Here is a 24,492-nt window from a genome sequence, read left to right as displayed (position 1 = left end):
AACTGCATTTTACTTAAATTGAGCCAATCTAGGTGAAAACAATATAAAAGGATGGATAAAAACATCAATCTTAAATAAATACTACAGCATTTATTAGGTCATTTGTTAAAGACAACTGGTTGGTTAAAATCCACCAAGAAACACAAAATTTGTCTCATCTACACATTCAGACCCTCAACGTTCTCCAGAGCGCTCAACTCCATGCAGAGCTTTGGACTGTTGCTCGCAGGCTTGATCAAAGACTGGTCCCAGGACATCTGCGAGGCGGTGAGGTCATTGTACGACTGGTCAAAATAAGCATCCTTTTCCTGCTTTTGGAGGAGCAAGTAGGGAGTAGAGGACTTGCACTGCGGCGGTACCAGCAATTGAGACTTCTTAGCTTGGACGTTGGAGTCGTTGGGGCACTGTCCCGGAGTCGGAGAAGCCAGGTCTGAAGACGTGCAGAGAAAGGCCACGTTGTAGGGTTTGGAGTCAGATCCATCAGCGGACACTCTCGATGTCGACAGCTGGTCCCCGAAGAACTTGCTGTCCAGCTCCGATGGTGAAAAAACTTCAAAACTGTCCATATCTAAAGGAAGAATTGAATATCTCGATTAGAGTCGTCACCATAATGGAGCACAGGTGCAACACCTTACCTTTGGGGGGACAAACTTTCTCCATTTTTCTTGTCAGGCAGTCAAGGCTAACTGAATTCCTGGCAGCTTTTCAACTCCTTGACGCTTCTTGACAGCTGATTGACGCAGCTGCTGGCAGAGCAGCTCATTAAGAGGGGGCGGGGAAACCCTCGAGTGCAGGGGTTCTTAACCTTTTTGACCTCGGGGCCCAACTTTTCCACTAGAGACTCAAATATTAACACTGAATTAGTCATCTTACTTTTGATTTGAATGGTATTCAATAATTATATCTAGCCTACTTACAGTTTAACAGGACACACCTTGTCAAAAAATCTGAAACCATGCATAGGCTGATTATAAAAATAAATACCAAACAAATACACTGCAAAAGAAGGGACTAATACATTTACGTACAATTACACGTAAATACATTCTAACCATATGTTTCTTAAATAAACTGTAAATACAATTAAAGTGCAATCAAAAATACACTTTCACCACTTTAGTCATAATTTTTGCGCTTAAGAAACTTTAATTTAGCTCAGGGATTCTTCTGTTTATTTGATATTTTCATTACTGACACAAATGGTGGAAAAGTGTATTAAAACCGGACCACTGCTGAGAAACAGATGTTTTTTGGCGGCCCTCTAGGGGGCGCTCGCGGCCCAACAATGGGCCCTGGCCCTATGGTTAAGAAACAATGCTCTAATGCAGGGGTCGGCAACCCAAAAATACAAAAAATAAATCTGTCTAGAGACTCAAATATTAACACTGAATTAGTCATCTTACTTTTGATTTGAATGGTATTCAATAATTATATCTAGCCTACTTACAGTTTAACAGGATAAAGTTTGTCAAAAAAATCTGAAACCATGCATAGGCTGATTATAAAATTAAATACTAAACAAATACACTGCAAAAGAAGGGACTAATACATGTTCGTACAATTACACTTAAATACATTCTAACAATAATAAATATTTTTCTTAAATAAACTGTAAATACAATTAAAGTGCAATCAAAAATACACCTTCACCCCTTTAGTCATAATTTTTGCGCTTAAGGAACTTCTTTTTAATTTAGCTCAGGGATTCTTCTGTTTATTTTATATTTTCATTACGGACACAAGTGGTGGAAAAGTGTATTAAAACCGGACCATTGCTGAGAAACAGATATTTTTTGGCGGCCCTACAAATGACCCTGGGCCTATGGTTAAGAAACAATGCTCTAATGCAAGGGTCAGCAACCCAAAATGTTGAAAGAGCCGTCCGTTTTGGACCAAAAATACAATGGGGTCGCCCACATCTCTGGTCCTCTCCAAGGTTTCTCATTGTCATCCCACTGGGTTGAGTTTTTCCCTGCCCTGATGTGGGATCTGAACCGAGGATGTCGTTGTGGCTTGGCAGCCCTTTGAGACACTTGTGATTTAGGGCTATATAAATAAACATTGATTGATTGATTGATTGATAAGTGTTATAATGAAGGCAACACATGATGTAAGTGTCTATATTTGCTATATTAGCCTACTATCAAAGGCTGTTCACCGGTTGAGGGCGATGTAAAAAAAAAAGTGTTTTACCTTTTTTGTATTTATTTTTTTAGGAAATTATAGTTTTAAAGTAAAAAAAAACTGCCTACATGCCAGCTTTATGTTATCAGTGTCAATATAACTTTAGTTTAATGTTTTTTTTGTAGTATTATTTTAAAATGTGTTGCGGCTTGTCAAAATTCAGCTACAGGCCGCAAATGGCCCCCGGGGCCGCACTTTGGACACCCCTGATGTAGAGCATGTATCAATACAGTTCTAGGAGAGATAGGGAAATAATGATGGAAAATGAGTTACTGAGAGAGAAAGTTAGTAGAGCAGTATGTTAAGATTAAATGTTGGAACATGTAAGGGCACAGGTGTCAAACTCAAGGCCCGGGGGCCAGATCTGGCCCGCCACATCATTTTATTTAGTCCTCGAAAGCCTGGAAATAATATGCGTCATTAAAGTACCGGTAGTTTATATTTTCTTACTAAATGTATCAAATTTTTCCATTTTGACAGAAAAATGAATATTATAATGTGACAAATATATGGTCATACAGTCAAACTATGTTTTTGTTCAACTAGAAATAAATACTTTTTATCTGCTTGACTTATGATTTCAAATTGTCAAATTTTACAAATAGATTTTAAAGCGACTTTATGAAACTTACTGTGGTTTTACAGCCTTTTACTGTACATGAAAAAACAGTACCACTGTTTTTCGACCATAAAATGCCAGCAACTGAGTTGCCAGTTTTTTACTGTAAAAAAAAAACGGTGGTACTGTTTTGCTATTCACAATAGTACACGGTAAAATCTACCGGTTGTCATTTTTACGGTAAAATCAGGCAGCTAAGTTACCAGAATTTTACTGCAAAAATTCAGTTTTATATTTACAGTAAAAAAAAACACTGTAAATTTTACAGGAAAATTCTATCATCTGAGCTGCCAGTTTTGTACCGTGAAAAACAGTGGTACTGTTTTTTTCCATTTACAGTAACATGCTGAAAAAAACACTGTAAATTTTACAGTAAAATTTTTGCGACTGACCGGTCAGTTTTTTACTGTAAAATCTACAAAATTTGTTTTACATTGTACACAAAAAACAAATCATCAAATGCACAGGCAATTGTGTAATAATATAATTATATTATTACAGAATTGCCTATGCATTTGATGATATTGTTATTTAATAATATAATATGATTATATTATTACACAATTGCCTATGCATTTGATGATTTCTTTTTTTATGTACAATGTAAAACAAATTTTGTAGATTTTACAGTAAAAAAAACCTGACCGGTCAGTCGCAAAAATTTACTGTAAAATTTACATTGTTTTTTTTTTCCAGCATGTTACAGTAAAAAAACAGTAATTATTACACAATTGCATAGGCAATCATGTAATAATATCATTATTTTATTACACAATTGCCTAGGCATTTGATGATTTGTTTTTTATGTACAATGTAAAACAAATATTGTAGATTTTACAGTAAAAAACTGTAATTATTACACAATTGCATAGGTAATTGTGTAATAATATCATTATTTTATTACACAATTGCTTATGTATTTGATGATTTGTTTTTTATGTACACTGTAAAACAAATTTTGTAGATTTTACAGTAAAGAACTGTAATTATTACACAATTGCATAGGCAACCGTGTAATAATATCATTATTTTATTACACAATTGCCTATGCAGTTGATGATTTGTTTTTTATGTACAAAGTTAAACACATTTTGTAGATTTTACAGTAAAAAACGAATTATTACACAATTGCATAGGCAATTGTGTAATAATATCATTATATTATTACACAATTGCCTATGCATTTGATGATTTGTTTTTTATGTACAATGTAAAACAAATTTTGTAAATTTTACAGTAAAAAACTAATTCTTACACAATTGCCTATATACATCTTACACAATTGCATAGGCAATTGTGTAATAATATCATTATATTATTACACAATTGCCTATGCAGTTGATGATTTGTTTTTTATGTACAATGTAAAACAAATTTTGTAGATTTTACAGTAAAGAACTGTAATTATTACCCAATTGCATAGGCAATCGTGTAATAATATCATTATTTTATTACACAATTGCCTAGGCATTTGATGATTTGTTTTTTATGTACAATGTAAAACAAATATTGTAGATTTTACAGTAAAGAACTGTAATTATTACACAATTGCATAGGCAATCGTGTAATAATATCATTATTTTATTACACAATTGCCTAGGCATTTGATGATTTGTTTTTTATGTACAATGTAAAACAAATATTGTAGATTTTACAGTAAAAAACTGTAATTATTACACAATTGCATAGGCAATTGTGTAATAATATCATTATATTATTACACAATTGCCTATGCATTTGATGATTTGTTTTTTATGTACAATGTAAAACAAATGTTGTAGATTTTACAGTAAAAAACTGTAATTATTACACAATTGCATAAGCAATTGTGTAATAATATCATTATATTATTACACAATTGCCTATGCAGTTGATGATTTGTTTTTTATGTACAAAGATAAACAAAGTTTGTAGATTTTACAGTAAAAAACTCATTCTTACACAATTGCATAGGCAATTGTGTAATAATATCATTATTTTATTACACAATTGCCTAGGCATTTGATGATTTGTTTTTTATGTACAATGTAAAACAAATATTGTAGATTTTACAGTAAAAAACTGTAATTATTACACAATTGCATAGGCAATTGTGTAATAATATCATTATTTTATTGCACGATTGCTTATGTATTTGATGATTTGTTTTTTATGTACACTGTAAAACAAATTTTGTAGATTTTACAGTAAAGAACTGTAATTATTACACAATTGCATAGGCAATTGTGTAATAATATCATTATTTTATTGCACAATTGCTTATGTATTTGATGATTTGTTTTTTATGTACAATGTAAAACAAATTTTGTAGATTTTACAGTAAAAAACTGTAATTATTACACAATTGCGTAGACAATTGTGTAATAATATAAAGATATTATTACACAATTGCCTATGCATTTAATGATTTGTTTTTTATGTACACTGTAAAACAAATTTTGTAGATTTTACAGTAAAGAACTGTAATTATTACACAATTGCATAGGCAATCGTGTAATAATATCATTATTTTATTACACAATTGCCTATGCAGTTGATGATTTGTTTTTTATGTACAATGTAAAACAAATATTGTAGATTTTACAGTAAAAAACTGTAATTATTACACAATTGCATAGGCAATTGTGTAATAATATCATTATTTTATTACACAATTGCTTATGTATTTGATGATTTGTTTTTTATGTACACTGTAAAACAAATTTTGTAGATTTTACAGTAAAGAACTGTAATTATTACACAATTGCATAGGCAATTGTGTAATAATATCATTATTTTATTGCACAATTGCTTATGTATTTGATGATTTGTTTTTTATGTACAATGTAAAACAAATTTTGTAGATTTTACAGTAAAGAACTGTAATTATTACACAATTGCATAGGCAATCGTGTAATAATATCATTATATTATTACACAATTGCCTATGCAGTTGATGATTTGTTTTTTATGTACAATGTAAAACAAATTTTGTAGATTTTACAGTAAAAAACTGTAATTATTACACAATTGCGTAGACAATTGTGTAATAATATAATGATATTATTACACAATTGCCTATGCATTTAATGATTTGTTTTTTATGTACAATGTAAAACAAATTTTGTAGATTTTACAGTAAAGAACTGACCGGTCAGTCGCTAAAAATGTTACTGTAAAATTTACAGTTAGACTGTTAGAAGTGGCCCTCCAAGGGCGAATATAACTGCGATATGGCTCTCAATTAAGACGAGTTTGACAGCCCTGAATTTTTAAATAAAATAATTTAGAGCAGGGCAGTATCCTAATTCACACTCCAGGCAACTTCAACCCTAAACTAACACCCTCCCCCTTCCACATCCCACCTCCCCGGATTGTAAATAATCAAATGTAAATAATCAAATGTAGATACTTATTCTTAAGCTTTCTGATCTCTATCTCTATGTCCACTACTTGCTGTACATATCCTACCAAGTCAGTCGTACACTGTTTCAATGTCCATTTCTCTGATGATGCAATTGTTGATGACTGAAGTGTTGATATCAACACTTGTAAATAATGTAAATAATTCAATGTATATACTCTGATGATTATCTTGTGTGATGACTGTATTATGATGATAGTATATATCTGTATCATGAATCAATTGAAGTGGAAAAACTTATTCGGGTGTTACCATTTAGTGGTCAATTGTACGGAATATGTACTGTACTGTGCATTCTAATAATAAAAGTTTAAATCAATAAAAAAAAAAAAAACTCAATTTCAGAAGGTGGCGGTAATGCACACTATAAGGTTGCTTGCCAACCGCCATTAAACCGAAGAAGAAGAAAAAGCGGTTGCTATGTGTAGTGCTTAGTAACCAATTTCTCCAAGACACAATCGACTCTTTTGGATACGTATACTTATTAATTACATGTGTTAGTGTTGACGGAACTCTTTCCCTGCGTTTTTTAGAAGAAACTAGGTAGAACTGAGCTGAACATTTAATGAGGCGCATCGAAAGCTAACGTGAGGTTAGCCTATTAGCTTAACAGCTAACATGATTTCCGCCCGTTGTTAACAAGCTCCATGGCTTCACAGTGTCATTACTATATAAACAACTATTCTATGGTGGAAAGACGTGCGAGGGTTAGGGTTGAGCGAGGCCTGTCGATACTTGGTTGTAATTGAAGCGAATGTTTAGTAGTTGGACTTGGTAAAACACGACAGTCATGGAGAAGGAGCAGCACAACACTGTTGTGTTCAATGCCTCCAAAAGGGAGTTGTTTACCACTCACAATGGATACAAATCCATGCAGAAGCAACTCAGGAATCAATGGAAAATTCAAAGGTAAGGGATTCGCTTCCTTGGCTTTCTGTCTTGCACTAATTGGCTTGAGGTAAACTTTTTATTTATAAATAAAACGATCCCTCTCTCGCCTACTAGTATGAAGGAAGAGTTGACTTTGGACAAGATGAAAGGCGTCAAATTGTGGATAACAGCTGGGCCAAGAGAGAAATTTACAGCATCTGAGGTGAGATATCAAAGGAATCATTTTTTGTGTGTGTCCTAGAGATGCGCGGATAGGCAATTATTTCATCCTCAACCGCATCACAAAAGTCGTCAACCATCCGCATCCACCCGAACTAACATTTAATCAAAACCGCACCCGCCTGTTGTTATTATTATTAGCCTTTATTTAACCAGGTAAAATCCCATTGAGATCAAAGATCTCTTTTCCAAGGGAGACCTGGCCAAGAGGGCAGCAGCAAGGTTACATTAAAAACAGTAAACAAATACATAAAACATCACATTTACAACATTAAAACTTGCTCACATGACACATGTGCATACAGACAAGGTAGACTGCAATCCTTTCACAGAAGCTTTAAACTCATTCAACGTAACTAGGGTTTGCAGTTTAATGTTCGATTGTAGGTTATTCCAAGCCTTCAGTGCTGAAAACCTAAATGCTTTCTTGCCCAGTTCAGTTCTTACTTTGGGGACGACAAATTGCAGAACATTCATTGAACGAAGATTGTGACTTCCTTGTTTCTTTGTTAAAAGACAAGACAGATAAGATGGAGTGATACCCAGAATGGTTTTGTAGATGAAAACATACCAATGATTGAGGCGTCGAGCACATAAAGATGTCCAGTTAACCATTGAGTATAACACACAATGGTGAGTAAGTTGGTGATGAATCTCAGTGCCCCGTGGTACACACTATCCAGCTTGTGGAGACAAGCAGCAGTAGCATTCATGTACAACACATCTCCATAGTCAATAACAGGTAAAAAGGTTGTTTCCACCAATTTCTGTTTCACAGTAAAAGAAAAGCAAGACTTGTTTCTATAATAAAATCCCAGTAAAAGTTTCAGTTTTTTTACAACATACTGAATGTGCTCCTTAAAACTCAAGTGGTCATCAATTAAAAATCCTAAATATTTAAAAGCAGATACTAACATTATTTGTTGCCCATTTCTTGTTAAAATGTTCTCACACAGTGATGATCTTACAGTTTTTGATGTGGTAAAGAGCATACACTTTGTTTTCTCTGCATTTAAAACCAGTTGAAGATAGCAAAGTTGTTCTTGTACTCTGTCAAATGCATGTTGTAGATATTTAAAAGCCTCAGCCTCAGTTATATATCTAATATAGACGATGCAAGACATTAGTGAGGTTATAAAGCTTTTGTCTGTTAAAGAAAGGAGACTGATCCAATGCAGCAGAGACATTCAATGCGTGCCACGCTGTCACGGCCCAGACGCACACCAGTGCGCAATCATCTGGGAGCCGCGCTGAGCGCACCTCCAAGCGCGTGGAGGTGCGATGTCCCTCGCACCCGCGGCGGCTCCACCCGGGCTCACGCCCGAGGCTTCAGCGCGCGTCGCGGCGGCCATCCTACTCGTCGCGGCCTAGCCCTCGCGGCTCTCGCTGCCGGCGACGGCCGGGTATGGGCCCGACTCTCCAGCGCCATCCATTTTCAGGGCTAGTTGATTCGGCAGGTGGGTTGTTACTAGAGATGCGCGGTTTGCGGGCACAACCGCGGAGTCCGCGGATTATCCGCGGATCGGGCGGATGAAATTAAAAAAAATTAGATTTTATCCGCGGGTCGGGTCGGGTCGGGCGGTTGAAATAAAAAAAAAATTGATTTTAAATAGATTCAGGCGGGTGGCAGTTAAACCAATTCGGAAATATATATACATAGTTAAATGTTGTTACCCACATACAAAAAACGAGCAGGCACCTGCAGCATATGCCACAACAGAAGAAGAAGAAAAAAAGAGATGGACACTTTTACGGAGCGGAGAAGGGACGCCTCGCCGGGGTCCGGGACCGAGGCCCCTTCCCCCGAGAGGGCCCCACCGGGAGCCGTAGCTGAGGTGATCCGCGAGAAGGGCCCGACGCACGTCCAGGGTCACCACCGCGCCCACCGCACCGACACCCCGCCTCGTCCGCCTTCGCCGCGGCCGGCGTCACGCGCAGCAGGTAAGCAGCTTACCTGCCCGCCACCCCCGTGGCAGGGGGCTCGTAACAGGGATCACTCCGCGCGCTCCGCCCGCGCAGCTTACCTGCCCGCCACCCCTGTTGCCGGGGGCGCGTAACAGGGGTCACTCCGCGCGCAGTGCGCTCACGAAAGGGGTGGGGCTCACCCTGGTTGATATAGACAGCAGGACAGTGGCCATGGAAGTTGGAACCCGCTAAGGAGTGTGTAACAACCCACCTGCCGAATCAACTAGCCCTGAAAATGGATGGCGCTGGAGCGTCGGGCCCATACCCGGCCGTCGCCGGCAGCGAGACGCGCTTGGAGGTGCGGTCAGCGCGGCTCCCATATGATTGCGCACTTGTGTGCGTCTGGGTCGTGACAGCGTGGCACGCGAATGTCTGTGCTGCATTGGATCAGTCTCCTTTCTTTAACAGGCAAAAGCTTTATAACCTCACTAATGCCTTGCATCGTCTATATTAGATATATAACAACGGGCGGGTGCGGTTCTGATCAAATGTTAGGTCGGGTGGATGGCGGATGGTTGACGACTTTCTGATGCGGTTGCGGATGAAATAATTGCCTATCCGCGCATCTCTAGTTGTTACACACTCCTTTGCGGGTTCCGACTTCCATGGCCACCGTCCTGCTGTCTATATCAACCAACACCTTTTCTGGGGTCTGATGAGCGTCGGCATAGGGCGCCTTAACCCGGCGTTCGGTTCATCCCGCAGCGCCAGTTCTGCTTACCAAAAGTGACCCACTCGGCTCACCAGGGTGAGCCCCACCCCTTTCGTGAGCGCACTGCGCGCGGAGTGACCCCTGTTACGCGCCCCCGGCAACGGGGGTGGCGGGCAGGTAAGCTGCGCGGGCGGAGCGCGCGGAGTGACCCCTGTTACGAGCCCCCGGCGCGTGACGCCGGCCGCGGCGAAGGCGGACGAGGCGGGGTGTCGGTGCGGTGGGCGCGGTGGTGACCCTGGACGTGCGTCGGGCCCTTCTCGCGGATCACCTCAGCTACGGCTCCCGGTGGGGCCCTCTCGGGGGAAGGGGCCTCGGTCCCGGGTCCCGGCGAGGCGTCCCTTCTCCGCTCCGTAAAAGTGTCCATCTCTTTTTTTTTTTCTTCTTCTGTTGTGGCATATGCAGCAGGTGCCTGCTCGTTTTTCGTATGTGGGTAACAACATTTAACTATGTATATATATTTCCCAATTGGTTTAACTGCCACCCGCCTGAATCTATTTAAAATCTAATTTATTTTTTATTTCAACCGCCCGACCCGACCCGCGGATAAAATCAAATTTTTTTTTATTTCAACCGCCCGATCCGCGGTTGTGTCCGCAAACCGCGCATCTCTAGTGTGTCCTGTCCAGCTTCTCAGGCAAATCATATCGTTCCATATCGTTCATCCAGCCATCTATCCATTTTCTACCACTTGTCCTTTTTGGGGTGGCAGGGGGTCGCTGGAGCCTATCTCAGCTGCATTCGGGCAGTAGGCGGGGTACACCCTTGTTCATGTAGATCAGGCCTGGGCAATTATTTTGACTCGGGGGCCAAATTTAGAGCAAGAAATGTGTCTGGGGGCCGGTATCAATCAATCAATCAATCAATCAATGTTTATTTATATAGCCCTAAATCACAAGTGGGTTAAATGGGTTATACTTGTATAGCGCATTTCTACCTTCAAGGTACTCAAAGCGCTTTGACAGTATTTCCACATTCACACACACATTCACACTCAAAGGGCTGCACGAGCCACAACGACATCCTCCGTACAAAGCCCACATAAGGGCAAGGAAAAACTCACCCCAGTGGGACGTCGATGTGAATGACTATGAGAAACCTTGGAGAGGACCGCATATGTGGGTAACCCCCCCCCCTCTAGGGGAGACCGAAAGCAATGGATGTCGAGTGGGTCTGACATAATATTGTGAGAGTCCAGTCCATAGTGGATCCAACATAATAGTAAGAGTCCAGTCCATAGTGGGGCCAGCAGGACATCATCCCGAGCGGAGACGGGTCAGCAGCGCAGAGATGTTCCCAGCCAATGCACAGGCGAGCGGTCCACCCCGGGTCCCGACTCTGGACAGCCAGCACTTCATCCATGGCCACCGGATCTGTGCCCACCCCCCCTCCACAAGGGATAGAGGGGAGCAGAGGAGAGAAGAAAAGAAACGGCAGATCAACTGGTCTAACAGGGGGGCTATTTAAAGGCTAGAGTATACAAATGAGTTTTAAGATGGGACTTAAATGCTTCTACTGAGGTAGCATCTCTAATTGTTACCGGGAGGGCATTCCATAGTACTGGAGCCCAAATAGAAAACGCTCTATAGCCCGCAGACTTTTTTTGGGCTCTGGGAATAACTAATAAGCCGGAGTTCTTTGAACGCAGATTTCTTGCCGGGACATATGGTACAATGCAATCGACAAGATAGGACGGAGCTAGACCGTGTAGTATTTTATACGTAAGTAGTAAAACCTTAAAGTCACATCTTAAGTGCACAGGAAGCCAGTGCAAGTGAGCCAGTATAGGCGTAATATGATCAAACTTTCTTGTTCTTGTCAAAAGTCTAGTAGCCGCATTTTGTACCAACTGTAATCTTTTAATGCTAGACATAGGGAGACCCGAAAATAATACGTTACAGTAGTCGAGACGTAACGAACGCATGAATAATCAAATAATCAATAATCAAAACCGCACCCGCCCGTTGTTATATATCTAATATAGACGATGCAAGACATTAGTGAGGTTATAAAGCTTTTGCCTGTTAAAGAAAGGAGACTGATCCAATGGAGCAGAGACATTCAATGCGTGCCACGCTGTCACGGCCCAGACGCACACCAGTGCGCAATCATCTGGGAGCCGCGCTGAGCGCACCTCCAACATACCTGCCAACTACTCCGGTTTTCCCGTAATTAGTACGGTTTTCATCAACCTATTCCGGGTTACGGTTGCAATGATAAAAAATACGGTTTTTCATTAATTAAAAAAAAATATTTTTTTTAAATGCGCGAGGCTATTTATAGCACCGCTGCCAAGCACGAGGCACCTGTTGCCATTGTTTCCAAACGAGCGAACGATCATGGAATCAGCCGGAGAAAAATCGCAAACGAGTCTTAAACCGAAAAGAAAACTGCAGTCATTCCGTGAAGAATATTCAAAAGCCTATCCGGGAATAATTATCCGTTCCAAAAAGGGTGAAAACTACGCGAATTGCACCTTGTGCAGACAAGATTTTTCGATCGGACACGGAGGAATTAGCGATGTAAAAGACCACGTTGGGACAAAAAAACACAAGTCTAATGCCGTTGCTAGCGATACAAGTGGAAAACTTTCAACGTTTTTCGGATTTTAGCCACAAAAAGGTAATGACACAAATGTTATCTATTGGAATTGTTTAGTACTGTTATACTGTTAAAAGTGTTTATACTATTTATGCTTTCAAGTCCAAGTTGAAGAAATCTTGTTAAATGTTGACAGCATAACTACCAAAATACAGAAGTATGTCCTTAATATTTTTGCAGTGCTATTTCTGTTGAAAAGTTAAAAATGATTACATTAGAGATGTGATGTGCCACTTTTCAAGTGTCTGATGGCTTAAATTAATTTTCATTAATTTTTCATATTTTGAATTATTTTGAAAGGCTTACAAAAAAACTACATTTGAATTGTAATTCCATGCTATTGACAGGACTATTAATTTTAATGAAGTTAGCTTACCATGTTTACAGTATGATAATTGTGATAGAAATGTGAATTTTAGGCACAGAATATTTTTTACAATTGAACAAGGCAGTAGATTATACAAGCTTGGACAGAAAGTTAATAATGACACCAATTTTTTTTTTTTAATGGAATTGTTTAGTACTGTTTTACCATTTGTTTACTGTAAAAAGTGTTTATACTGTTTATACTTTCAATTAACAAATTGAAGTCTTGTGAAAGGTTGACAGGATAACTGGCATTAACTGTCAAAATAATTTCAAACTATTGAAGTTAGCTTACAGAATAAACATGTCAATCAACCCATATGATTTTTGCTGTAATATTTTTGTTTTGAAAAGTCACTGTGACTGATAGAAAAGTGATGGTTTTAGCAACATTTTAACCTGTCTGAATGCTAATAATCATTTTGCGTCGGGGGGCGAAGCCTGAACCCCCCACCAGGACTTTGTCCTGGACCTACCGGGGCCTGTGGCCCCTGGACCCTGGCTACTAGGTTTTTCTGATTTCAAAAGTTGGCAGGTATGCTCCAAGCGCGTGGAGGAGCGATGTCCCTCGCACCCGCGGCGGCTCCACCCGGGCTCGCGCCCAAGGCTTCAGCGCGCACCGCGGCGGCCATCCTACTCGTCGCGGCCTAGCCCTCGCGGCTCTCGCTGCCGGCGACGGCCGGGTATGGGCCCGACTCTCCAGCGCCATCCATTTTCAGGGCTAGTTGATTCGGCAGGTGGGTTGTTACACACTCCTTAGCGGGTTCCGACTTCCATGGCCACCGTCCTGCTGTCTATATCAACCAACACCTTTTCTGGGGTCTGATGAGCGTCGGCATCGGGCGCCTTAACCCGGCGTTCGGTTCATCCCGCAGCGCCAGTTCTGCTTACCAAAAGTGACCCACTCGGCTCACCAGGGTGAGCCCCACCCCTTTCGTGAGCGCACTGCGCGCGGAGTGACCCCTGTTACGCGGGCAGGTAAGCTGCGCGGGCGGAGCGCGCGGAGTGACCCCTGTTACGAGCCCCCGGCGCGTGACGCCGGCCGCGGCGAAGGCGGACGAGGCGGGGTGTCGGTGCGGTGGTGACCCTGGACGTGCGTCGGGCCCTTCTCGCGGATCACCTCAGCTACGGCTCCCGGTGGGGCCCTCTCGGGGGAAGGGGCCTCGGTCCCGGACCCCGGCGAGGCGTCCCTTCTCCGCTCCGTAAAAGTGTCCATCTCTTTTTTTTTTCTTCTTCTGTTGTGGCATATGCTGCAGGTGCCTGCTCGTTTTTCGTATGTGGGTAACAACATTTAACTATGTATATATATTTCCGAATTGGTTTAACTAACCTGAATCTATTTAAAATCTAATTTTTTTGTTATTTCAACCGCCCGACCCGACCCGCGGATAAAATCTAATTTTTTAAAATTTCAACCGCCCGATCCGCGGATAATCCGCGGACTTCGCGGTTGTGTCCGCAAACCGCGCATCTCTAGTGTGTCCTGTCCAGCTTCTCAGGCAAATCATATCGTTCCATATCGTTCATCCAGCCATCTATCCATTTTCTACCGCTTGTCCTTTTTGGGGTGGCGGGGGGTCGCTGGAGCCTATCTCAGCTGCATTCGGGCAGTAGGCGGGGTACACCCTTGTTCATGTAGATCAGGCCTGGGCAATTATTTTGACTCGGGGGCCAAATTTAGAGCAAGAAATGTGTCTGGGGGCCGGTATCAATCAATCAATCAATCAATGTTTATTTATATAGCCCTAAATCACAAGTGGGTTAAATGGGTTATACTTGTATAGCGCTTTTCTACCTTCAAGGTACTCAAAGCGCTTTGACAGTATTTCCACATTCACACTCAAAGGGCTGCACAAGCCACAACGACATCCTCGGTACAAAGCCCACATAAGGGCAAGGAAAAACTCACCCCAGTGGGACGTCGATGTGAATGACTATGAGAAACCTTGGAGAGGACTGCATATGTGGGTAACCCTCCACCCCTCTAGGGGAGACCGAATGCAATGGATGTCGAGTGGGTCTGACATAATATTGTGAGAGTCCAGGCCATAGTGGATCCAACATAATAGTAAGAGTCCAGTCCATAGTGGGGCCAGCAGGACACCATCCCGAGCGCAGAGATGTTCCCAGCCGATGCACAGGCGAGCGGTCCACCCCGGGTGCCGACTCTGGACAGCCAGCACTTCATCCATGGCCACTGGACCTGTGCCCCCCGCCCTCCACAAGGAAGAGGGGAGCAGAGGAGAAAAGAAAAGAAACGGCAGATCAACTGGTCTAAAAGGGGGGTCTATTTAAAGGCTAGAGTATACAAATGAGTTTTAAGATGGGACTTAAATGCTTCTACTGAGGTAGCATCTCTAATTGTTACCGGGAGGGCATTCCATAGTACTGGAGCCCGAATAGAAAACGCTCTATAGCCCGCAGACTTTTTTTGGGCTCTGGGAATCACTAATAAGCCGGAGTTCTTTGAACGCAGATTTCTTGCCGGGACATATGGTACAATACAATCGACAAGATAGGACGGAGCTAGACCGTGTAGTATTTTATACGTAAGTAGTAAAACCTTAAAGTCATGTCTATCTACCGTATTTCTAGGAACACTAATACAAAACCTCACAATAATGTCTGATTGAATGCTAAAAACAGACCGCCTTGAAAAACAAAATGTACAATTTTTTTACAGAATGAGACGCCCAGCATGTACATGAAAATAAAGAATGTGGGATTTACAACATTACCGTATTTTTCGGAGTGTAAGTCGCACCTGCCGAAAATGCATAATAAAGAAGGAAAAAAACATATATAAATCGCACTAACCATGAAAAAAACTGCGACTTATAGTCCGAAAAATACGGTAACTATGAAGGATAATACACTGAATATTGACAACATATGAACGTCACACCTCCTCTCCATCCACATATTTTATAACTAACAAAAATGCAACAAACACAGTGAAATATGAACGCGAAGGGTAAAAAAAAAAACCCACCTACAATCTGATACATCACTAAACTTTAGAACTTTGTCGTAAAAATCTTCTTCCGCGTCTGTCCCTGACACCCACATTTCAGGCCGGCCGCTCTGGAAACGCTCCCCACCCACACTGCTTGGTGCCTCGTCTGAGCTGCTATGACGTGGATTACTATAGTACCTAATTAGATGATCATAGTAACTCATTAGATGACCATAGTAACTCATCAGATTACCATAGTAAGTAGTATATCATGCAAAAGCGCATATTCCAGCCATTGAAATACTTTGTATAGTTCAAGACTTACGGTCATTAGAAAACATCACTGCACATCGTAATGGCAGCTACACTTTCCATCCTAAAGATCGAAAAAAATTATTTGGGAATGTCCGGCGGGCCAGATTGAAAAGCTTAGCGGGCCGCATGAGGTCCCCGGGCCTTAATTTGCCCAGGTCTGATGTAGATGCATACTTGAGACCTCCAAATTCGGGAGATGGGGGCGTGGGGCCATGTCTCTTCTTCGTTCTTCTGCTGCGTCTCCTTCTTGTTGTGTGTGCAGTTGTGCACTGAGCTCCAAAAGACAGTGTAGCGTCCCGGAAGAGTTAGTGCTGCAAGGGATTCTGGGTTTTTGTTCTGTTGTGTTTATGTTGTGTTACGGTGCGGATGTTCTCCCGAAATGTGTTTGTCATTCTTGTTTGGTGTGGGTTCACAGTGTGGCGCATATTTGTAACAGTGTTAAAGTTGTTTATACGGCCACCGTCAGTGTGACATGTATGGCTGTTGACCAAGTATGCCTTGCGTACAGTTAAAAAATCATACAACGTGTCAGCATTTGTTGACATCTTCGAGTAAAGACCATTGTTAAACCCGTCCAACGCTACATTATTATGTGACTGGGCCGGCACGCTGTTTATATGGAGGAAAAGCGGACGCCTGGACAAGGGCTCTTAAGGGGTGAAGGTTTCAGGTGAGAGAGGACGCTAAAGGCAGTGTCTTTAAGGCACGCCCCCAATATTGTTGTCCGGGTGGAAATCGGGAGAATAGTTGCCCCGGGAGATTTTCGGGAGGGGCACTGAAATTCGGGAGGCTCCCGGGAAAATCGGGAGGGTTGGCAAGTATGTGTAGATGCCCATATCGGCTGTACGGATTTACTTTGCAAAAGAGAAGTGTGGGATACTTCTCTTGTTGCCTTATTTGTATTTGACTTTATTAAATGGATTTATATTATTATTTGATGCGGCCGGGCCCGAGCAGGAGGGGATAGAAAAGGGGATAAAAAGGAAGACGAGAGGGGGATAAGACAGAGAGACGACAACAACAACAACAGCAAACACAACAATAACAACAAAGACAATAAAACAACATCAGCAAATATGGTATGTACAAATATGACGGTAAAAGTGATAGCAAAGAAGCAGTTTGTGAAATAAATAATAATACGGAAATGACAATGAACATTATTACACTACATATGGAGCAATACGAATACCAATAACCCTGGCCGAGTCATACCAAAGACTATAAAAATGGGACCCATTACCTCCCTGCTTGGCACTCAGCATCAAGGGTTGGAATTGGGGGTTAAATCACCAAAAATTATTCCCGGGCGCGGCCATCGCTGCTGCCCACTGCTCCCCTCACCTCCCAGGGGTTGAACAAGGGGATGGGTCGAATGCAGAGGACACATTTCACCACACCTAGTGTGTGTGTGACAATCATTGGTACTTTAACTTTAACCAATAGAAATAGCACTATTGATAATGAATAATAACAATAATGACCTCCTATTATCAACAATAAATGTGTTCAAATGGAACAATACATATATGTAACGATAACTTGAAATACAAAAGAAAGCAGATAAATGGAGAGAAAGAAAGAGAAGCAGACTATATTAACCTTGTAGATTGTTATAGTAACAATAGGTTAAGCTTTGTCAGTGTGCCATGTGTTACCCAGTTTACCCTAGGGCAGGGGTCGGCAACCTTTACCAGTCAAAGAGCCATTTTGACCAGTTTCACAAATTATAGACAACAATGGGAGCCGCAAAAATGTTTTGAAATTTTGAATGAAATGACACTGCATACAATTTTTTTTTTTGCTTTGTGCAATGTATAATCCAGGGTACGCTGCCCACACCTTTATGTGGAATTTGAAAGCTGGTGCGGCACGCGGGTTTTGAATGAATGGCGCTTGTCAGCGTCATGCGTGCCTTGATGGTACAGCATATAGCACCCACTACAGCCAGCGTGCCTGATCAGCTACACGTTGTATGGTGTTTCCGCTTGCTCACGTAGGTGACAGCAAGGCATACTTGGTCAACAACCACACAGGTCACACTGACGGTGGCGGTATAAAAAAAACAACTTTAACACTCTTACTAATAATGCGCCACACTGTGAACCCACACCAAACAAGAATGACAAACAAATTTCGGGAGAACATCTGCACCGTAACACAACATAAACACAACAGGACAAATACCCAGAATCCCATGCAGCCCTAACTCTTCCGGGATACATTATACACCCCAACACCAAACCCCGCCCACCTCAACCGACGCACAGAGAGGGGGGGTTGATGTGTGAGGGAGCAGGGTTGGGGTGGGGGTGGGGTTTGGTGGTAGCAGGGGTGTATAATGTAGTTCGGAAGAGTCAGGGCTGCATGGGATTCTGGGTGTTTGTTCTGTTGTGTTTATGTTGTGTTAAGGTGCCGATGTTCTCCCGAAATGTGTTTGTCATTCTTGTTTGGTTTTGGTTCAAAGTGTGGCGCATTATTAGTAAGAGTGTTAAAGTTGTTTTATATGGTCACCGTCAGTGTAACCTGTGTGGCTGTTGACCAAGTATGCCTTGCAGTCACGTACGTGTGCAAGCAGAAGATGTGTATTGTATAACAAGTGTTGGGCCGGCACGCTGTTAATGCAGATTGTAGAGGGCGCCAAATGTTGTACCATCATGGCACGCCCTTATTATAGCCATAAAGGTGAAAATCGGTGAATATTAATCCCGGGAGTTTTCTGCAAGAGGCACTGAAAATTGGGGGTTTCAGCAAGTAAGCTGCTGAGCCGCATCAGAGTGATCAAAGAGCCACATGCGGCTCCGGAGCCGCGGGTTGCCGACCCCTGCCCTAGGGCAACATCGTTAATATATTTTTGATGAAACGTGATTATATGCATGAGTGTATGTATTTATATGTACTTGTATATGTACAGTATGTGTATATGTATGTTTGTACAGTGAATGTATATGTACAGTATGTGTATATGTATGTTTGTACAGTGAATGTATATGTACAGTATGTGTATATGTATGTTTGTACAGTGAATGTATATGTACAGTATGTGTATATGTATGTTTGTACAGTGAATGTATATGTACACTATGTATATATGTATGTTTGTACAGTGAATGTATATGTACAGTATGTGTATATGTATGTTTGTACAGTGAATGTATATGTACAGTATGTGTATATGTATGTTTGTACAGTGAATGTATATGTACAGTATGTGTATATGTATGTTTGTACAATGAATGTGCGTGTGGATGTACGAACTTAAAGGAAGAAAATTAATGACAGCACCGCCACCAAATAATGTTTTCTGCTTGTCTCAAAAAGATTCCACACTGTTTTCATTGTTGTTCCAGCTGCAAGTACTGAAGCACTACCTCGATGTTGGAGGAAATGTCCTTGTCATGCTTGGGGAAGGAGGTGAAAAGAAATTTGACACAAACATCAACTTTCTCCTGGAAGAGTTTGGAATTATGGTCAATAATGGTGCGTATGAATATGTTATTCCCTGTCTTTTATTTACAGTGAAATAATGTGAGTTTTGTTACTTTTTCAACACCGCAGATTCCGTTTTTAGGACCAGGTATTATAAATACTATCATCCAAAGGAGGCCCTTGTGTCTGATGGTGTGTTGAACAGGTTTGTTGCTCTGTTTGAATGTATTAGTACTTGCATGTCCTACTAATAGATGACAACTTGTAGATGATGAGATGATGCACATGTACTGTAATCCAAATATTCTGCCTTTTTCTTGTTAAGGGAGATCAGCCGTGCTGCTGGAAAACCAATGTTCGGAATAAGTGAAGATGAAAATATTGGAAATAACACTCAGTAATTGATCACATTTTATACATTTACGCACGCACGTGTATGTGTATATGTATGTACCGTATTTTTCGGAGTATAAGGCGCACCGGAGTCATAAGTCGCACCTGCCGAAAATGCATAATAAAGAAGGAAAAAAACATATATAAGTCGCACTGGAGTATAAGTCGCATTTTTGGGGGAAATTTATTTGATAAAACCCAACACCAAGAATAGACATTTGAAAGGCAATTTAAAATAAATAAAGAATAGTGAACAACAGGCTGAATAAGTGTACGTTATATGAGGCATAAATAACCAACTGAGAACGTGCCTGGTATGTTAACGTAACATATTATGGTAAGAGTCATTCAAATAACTATAACATATAGAACATGCTATACGTTTACCAAACAATCTGTCACTCCTAATCGCTAAATCCCATGAAATCTTATACGTCTAGTCTCTTACGTGAATGAGCTAAATAATATTATTTGATATTTTACGGTAATGTGTTAATAATTTCACACATAAGTCGCTCCTGAGTATAAGTCGCACCCCCGGCCAAACTATGAAAAAAAACTGCGACTTATAGTCCGAAAAATACGGTGTGTGTGTGTGTGTGTGTGTGTGTGTGTGTGTGTGTGTGTGTGTGTGTGTGTGTGTACATATATATATATATATATATATATATACCGGTATATATTAAGGGTGTAACGGTACACAAAAATTTTGGTTCGGTACGTACCTCGGTTTAGAGGTCACGGTTCGGCTAATTTTCGGTACAGAAAAAAAAACAACAAAATATACATTTTTGGGTTATTTATTTACCAAATTTGCAAAATCTTCCACCAAAAATATTGTTCTTAGTGGAATATTTGATATGAAGTAATCAAAACCTTGGATAGGTCAATAATTCATAATAACATTGATTTTGATTCAATATTATGTTTTGAGCAATGACCGTTTAAAAGAAAAAAACAGCTTTGTTTTATTAGTCAACATTGGAACGTTTTCTAAATTACATTTAACCGTTAAGCTTTTTTATTTTATTTTTGTTATGTTTTTGTTTATTTTAATAGTATTTTTAGAATGTGCCGTGGGCCTTTAAAACATTAGCTGTGGGCCGCAAATGGCCTCCGGGGCACACTTTTGACACCCCTGCTATAGATAATAAAAAATTAAATCTATGGATAAAAAGCAGATCCTGGCGACGCATGCGCGTTTATCATAACTCTCTCGCTCTCTCTCTCTGTCTCTGCCCCTCCCTCACCAATGCTGCTGCGCGCGCAATTTGCTTTGTTTTTAACCCCTTCTTAACCCTGAACGTACATTGAAAATACACGCAACTCTAACTCAAAATGCCCGACATTTGAGGCATTTAAGACAGCTCCACAAAAGAGGACATGTCCGGTGAAAAGAGGACGTATGGTCAGTCTATCGTAGCCCGTTAGCTGCTAGCATGCCATGTGTTGTGCCTCGGTGTGCATTGTTTACACAACGTGTGTTACGCTACTTAATATGTCCGTGTGGAAACTCGTTCGGTACACCTCCGAAACGAACCGGAACCCCCGTACCGAAACGGTTCAATACAAATACACGTACCGTTACACCCAATATATATATATATAATATTTATAGGTTTAATTTGTTATTTTTGACTCTTTGTATTTTTGCAGGGCTCTTTCATTTGTGTTCCCATACGGTGCAACATTGAACGTAATGAAGCCAGCTGCGGCTGTCCTTTCCACTGGCTCCATCTGCTTCCCCCTCCACAGGCCAGTGGTGGCTTTCTATCATGGAAAGGTCAGATGTCTTAAAAACAAAAAAGTGTTTTCGTAGTTCTTCCATCAATTGCTTGGCTTAACTTAACGCCTCAGTTTATTCCCACCTCTCATTTAGGAGACAGGTAAATTGGTGGTAGTGGGTTCTTGCCACATGTTCAGCGATCAGTTCATAGAGAAGGAGGAGAACAGTAAAATCCTGGTGAGTATGGCTGTATGTAATTATGCAGTATTTCCTCTGTGGCGGTCTTGCACCTGCGGGTTCTTCGGACCACCCAGTAGAGACATGACAGGCTTGACGGTTTTGTGATTTGGTTTATTTTGCGATAAACTTATCGCTCTGCTTTTCAGCAATCGCCTCTTGTGACGGTCTCGCTCTTCGGGTTGCTTTTCAGCCATCCACTCTCGTCTCCGTTTCCGTCTCGTTCTCGCTCGTGCTCGTGCTCGTGCTCGGGTTTTCTCTTCACCATCAACAACTCCAACTTCTCCCCCCTCTTCCTTCCCGGCTGCTGCCCTTTTATAGAGTGACAGGTGATCAGATAAACACGCCCAGGTGGGACATCTACGCACCTGTCGCCGATCTCGGAGCCGGCCCCGGCACACCCTGCTTCGATGCAGGTCCGCAGGCCACGCCCCCTCACATCCTCATTTCTGCAATAAGTTAATGCAGTGTCTCAGCCTCCCTGGGAAAGTTTACGCCAAGGCACTGGAGAGGATGGTCCGGCCGATAGTCCAACCTCAGATTGAAGAGGAGCAATGTGGATTCCAGCTCTTTACTCTTGCGGGAATCCTGGAGAAGGCCTGGGAGAGTGCCTATCCAGCCTACATGTGCTTTGTGGATTTGGAGAAGGCGTATGACCGGGTTCCCTGGGAGATCCTGTGGGAGGTGCTGAGGGAGTACGGGATGAGGGGGACCCTGCTGAGGGCCATTCAATCTCTGTACACTGCAAAAAGTTAGTGTTCAAAAACAAGAAAAAAAAAAAAAAATTAGGGGTATTTTATTTAAACTAAGCAAAGTTATCTGCCAATAGAACAAGAAAATTCGGCTTTGTCATTGTTGTTTGGTGTGGGTTCCCAGTGCGGCGCTTATTTGTAACAGTGTTAAAGTTGTTTATACGGCCACCCTCAGTGTGACCTGTATGGCTGTTGACCAAGTATGCATGGCATTCACTTGTGTGTGTGAAAAGCCGTAGATATTATGTGACTGGGCCGACACGCAAAGGCAGTGCCTTTAAGGTTTATTGGCGCTCTGTACTTCTCCCTACGTCCGTGTACACAGCAGCGTTTTAAAAAGTCATACATTTTACTTTTTGAAACCGATACCGATAATTTTTTAAACCGATACCAATAATTTCCGATATTACATTTTAAAGCATTTATCGGCCGATAATATCGGCAGTCCGATATTATCGGACATCCCTACTTTTCTAACATTCCAAACTACAAGACAATAAAAGTATTTATGCTTCGTGCTGATCCCGTATCACTATCAGCCATCATTCAGGGATCCAATATCGGTATCGTATCAGAAGTGGAAAAAGTTGCATCGGGACACCTCTAATGAAAATGCATTTTCACACGTATAAGATGTGCTGTTTTTACCCTCTGTGACCCTTTAATTTGTCATTGCAGGGTGTTCTGATCCAATGGCTCATGACCGATAACATTCACCTGAATCAGATTGACGCGGAAGACCCAGAGGTGAGGTTGTGCGATTCACAGGAGAGTACACACTCAATAAAACGGTGGATCTATTTTTTTTTTTCTTTTTTATGCAATCTAGATCACAGATTACACCATGCTGCCACACATCGGGTCTTTGTCGGAACAGCTCACACAGTACTTCCAAGAGGGAGATGAAAACCCCAGAGACTTCACTTCTCTCCTGGATGTTTCTTTTTTCAATCTGTCGACCGACACTTTACCTCAGGTCATCAGGTAAAATTGTTCAACTAAAATGGCAGTTTTCAAAGCGTAGAACAAAACACTTTTAGGACGTCAACAACGCCATGGAATACTTAATTTTATGGAATATTCAGCTCACAATAAGTTGGAGAAGCATGTTTTTCTTAATTTTTCCCCAAGCATTTTCCCCCTGCAACGAAACACTGTCTTCCACTGTTGTTTTCCTCGCTAAGAATTTCCCATTTTCCACAGCGTGTATAAGCATCTCAATGTCAAAGATGAACCGCTTCAGCTGATTGCACCGCAGTTTGAGACCCCTCTGCCTCCGTTACAACCTGCAGTAAGTCTTTAAATATTAACAAAATGCACTGCTCAATATCAAAGAAATAATGATGTCATGGTCCACGATAAGAACAACACTACATTGAATCCTGCACTTGTAGTAGTAACTAGGAGTGTACTGATACTTTTTTTACTTCTGATATGATACCAATATTGGAGCCAGCCTTGAGGTATTGGCTGATACTAATTAATTAATCCGATACAATCTCTGCACGAATCGTAGTACTTACTTTTATTATCCATTCATCCATTGTCTACTGCTTGTCCCTCTCGGGGTCACCGGGGTGCCTGAAGCCTATCCCAGCTGAATTTGAGCGAAAGGCAGGGTACACCCTGGACAAGTCGCCACCTCATCGTAGTACTTTTACTATTGTTATTATTTATGTATAGTCCTGGGCCGATAACAAACTTTGCTTGACAACATATTGACCTAC

At 41.2% G+C, this 24,492-nt stretch overlaps 2 protein-coding genes across 2 annotated transcripts in view; one reads left to right on the top strand and one right to left on the bottom strand.

The window, feature by feature from the left end:
- Positions 1–75: 75 nt before the first annotated feature.
- Positions 76–795, bottom strand: LOC133570771 (uncharacterized). The gene is made up of 2 exons (XM_061923479.1): positions 636–795; positions 76–568 (listed from the first exon to the last, which is right to left on the bottom strand). Exons 1-2 carry the CDS (start codon positions 658–660, stop codon positions 159–161), a joined length of 435 nt encoding a protein of 144 aa, XP_061779463.1. The 5' UTR covers positions 661–795; the 3' UTR covers positions 76–158.
- A 5,811-nt stretch (positions 796–6,606) lies between these two features.
- The window catches only part of ift52 (intraflagellar transport 52 homolog (Chlamydomonas)), a 29,001-nt gene continuing 11,115 nt past the window's right edge, over positions 6,607–24,492 (top strand). Inside the window, exons 1-10 of the mRNA XM_061923992.1 lie at positions 6,607–7,115; positions 7,212–7,299; positions 19,579–19,708; positions 19,787–19,862; positions 19,983–20,054; positions 21,707–21,833; positions 21,930–22,013; positions 23,444–23,512; positions 23,595–23,749; positions 23,969–24,056. Of these exons, the coding sequence (XP_061779976.1) occupies positions 6,997–7,115; positions 7,212–7,299; positions 19,579–19,708; positions 19,787–19,862; positions 19,983–20,054; positions 21,707–21,833; positions 21,930–22,013; positions 23,444–23,512; positions 23,595–23,749; positions 23,969–24,056 (1,008 nt within the window). The 5' untranslated portion in view covers positions 6,607–6,996. The remainder of the gene's footprint in view (positions 7,116–7,211; positions 7,300–19,578; positions 19,709–19,786; positions 19,863–19,982; positions 20,055–21,706; positions 21,834–21,929; positions 22,014–23,443; positions 23,513–23,594; positions 23,750–23,968; positions 24,057–24,492) is intronic.

The sequence above is a fragment of the Nerophis lumbriciformis genome, linkage group LG28 (assembly GCF_033978685.3).
Source record: "Nerophis lumbriciformis linkage group LG28, RoL_Nlum_v2.1, whole genome shotgun sequence".
NCBI classification, from domain to species: Eukaryota; Metazoa; Chordata; class Actinopteri; order Syngnathiformes; family Syngnathidae; genus Nerophis; species Nerophis lumbriciformis.
Note: the sequence above shows the minus strand (reverse complement) of the source record. Positions and strands in the feature narration are given on the sequence as shown.

Coding starts and splice junctions, on each gene's coding strand:
- LOC133570771 (XM_061923479.1), bottom strand. CDS start 660: ATGGAGAAAGTTTGTCCCCCCAAAG. Junction 569..635: donor GAAAGTTTGTCCCCCCAAAG/GTAAGGTGTTGC, acceptor TTCTTCCTTTAG/ATATGGACAGTTTTGAAGTT.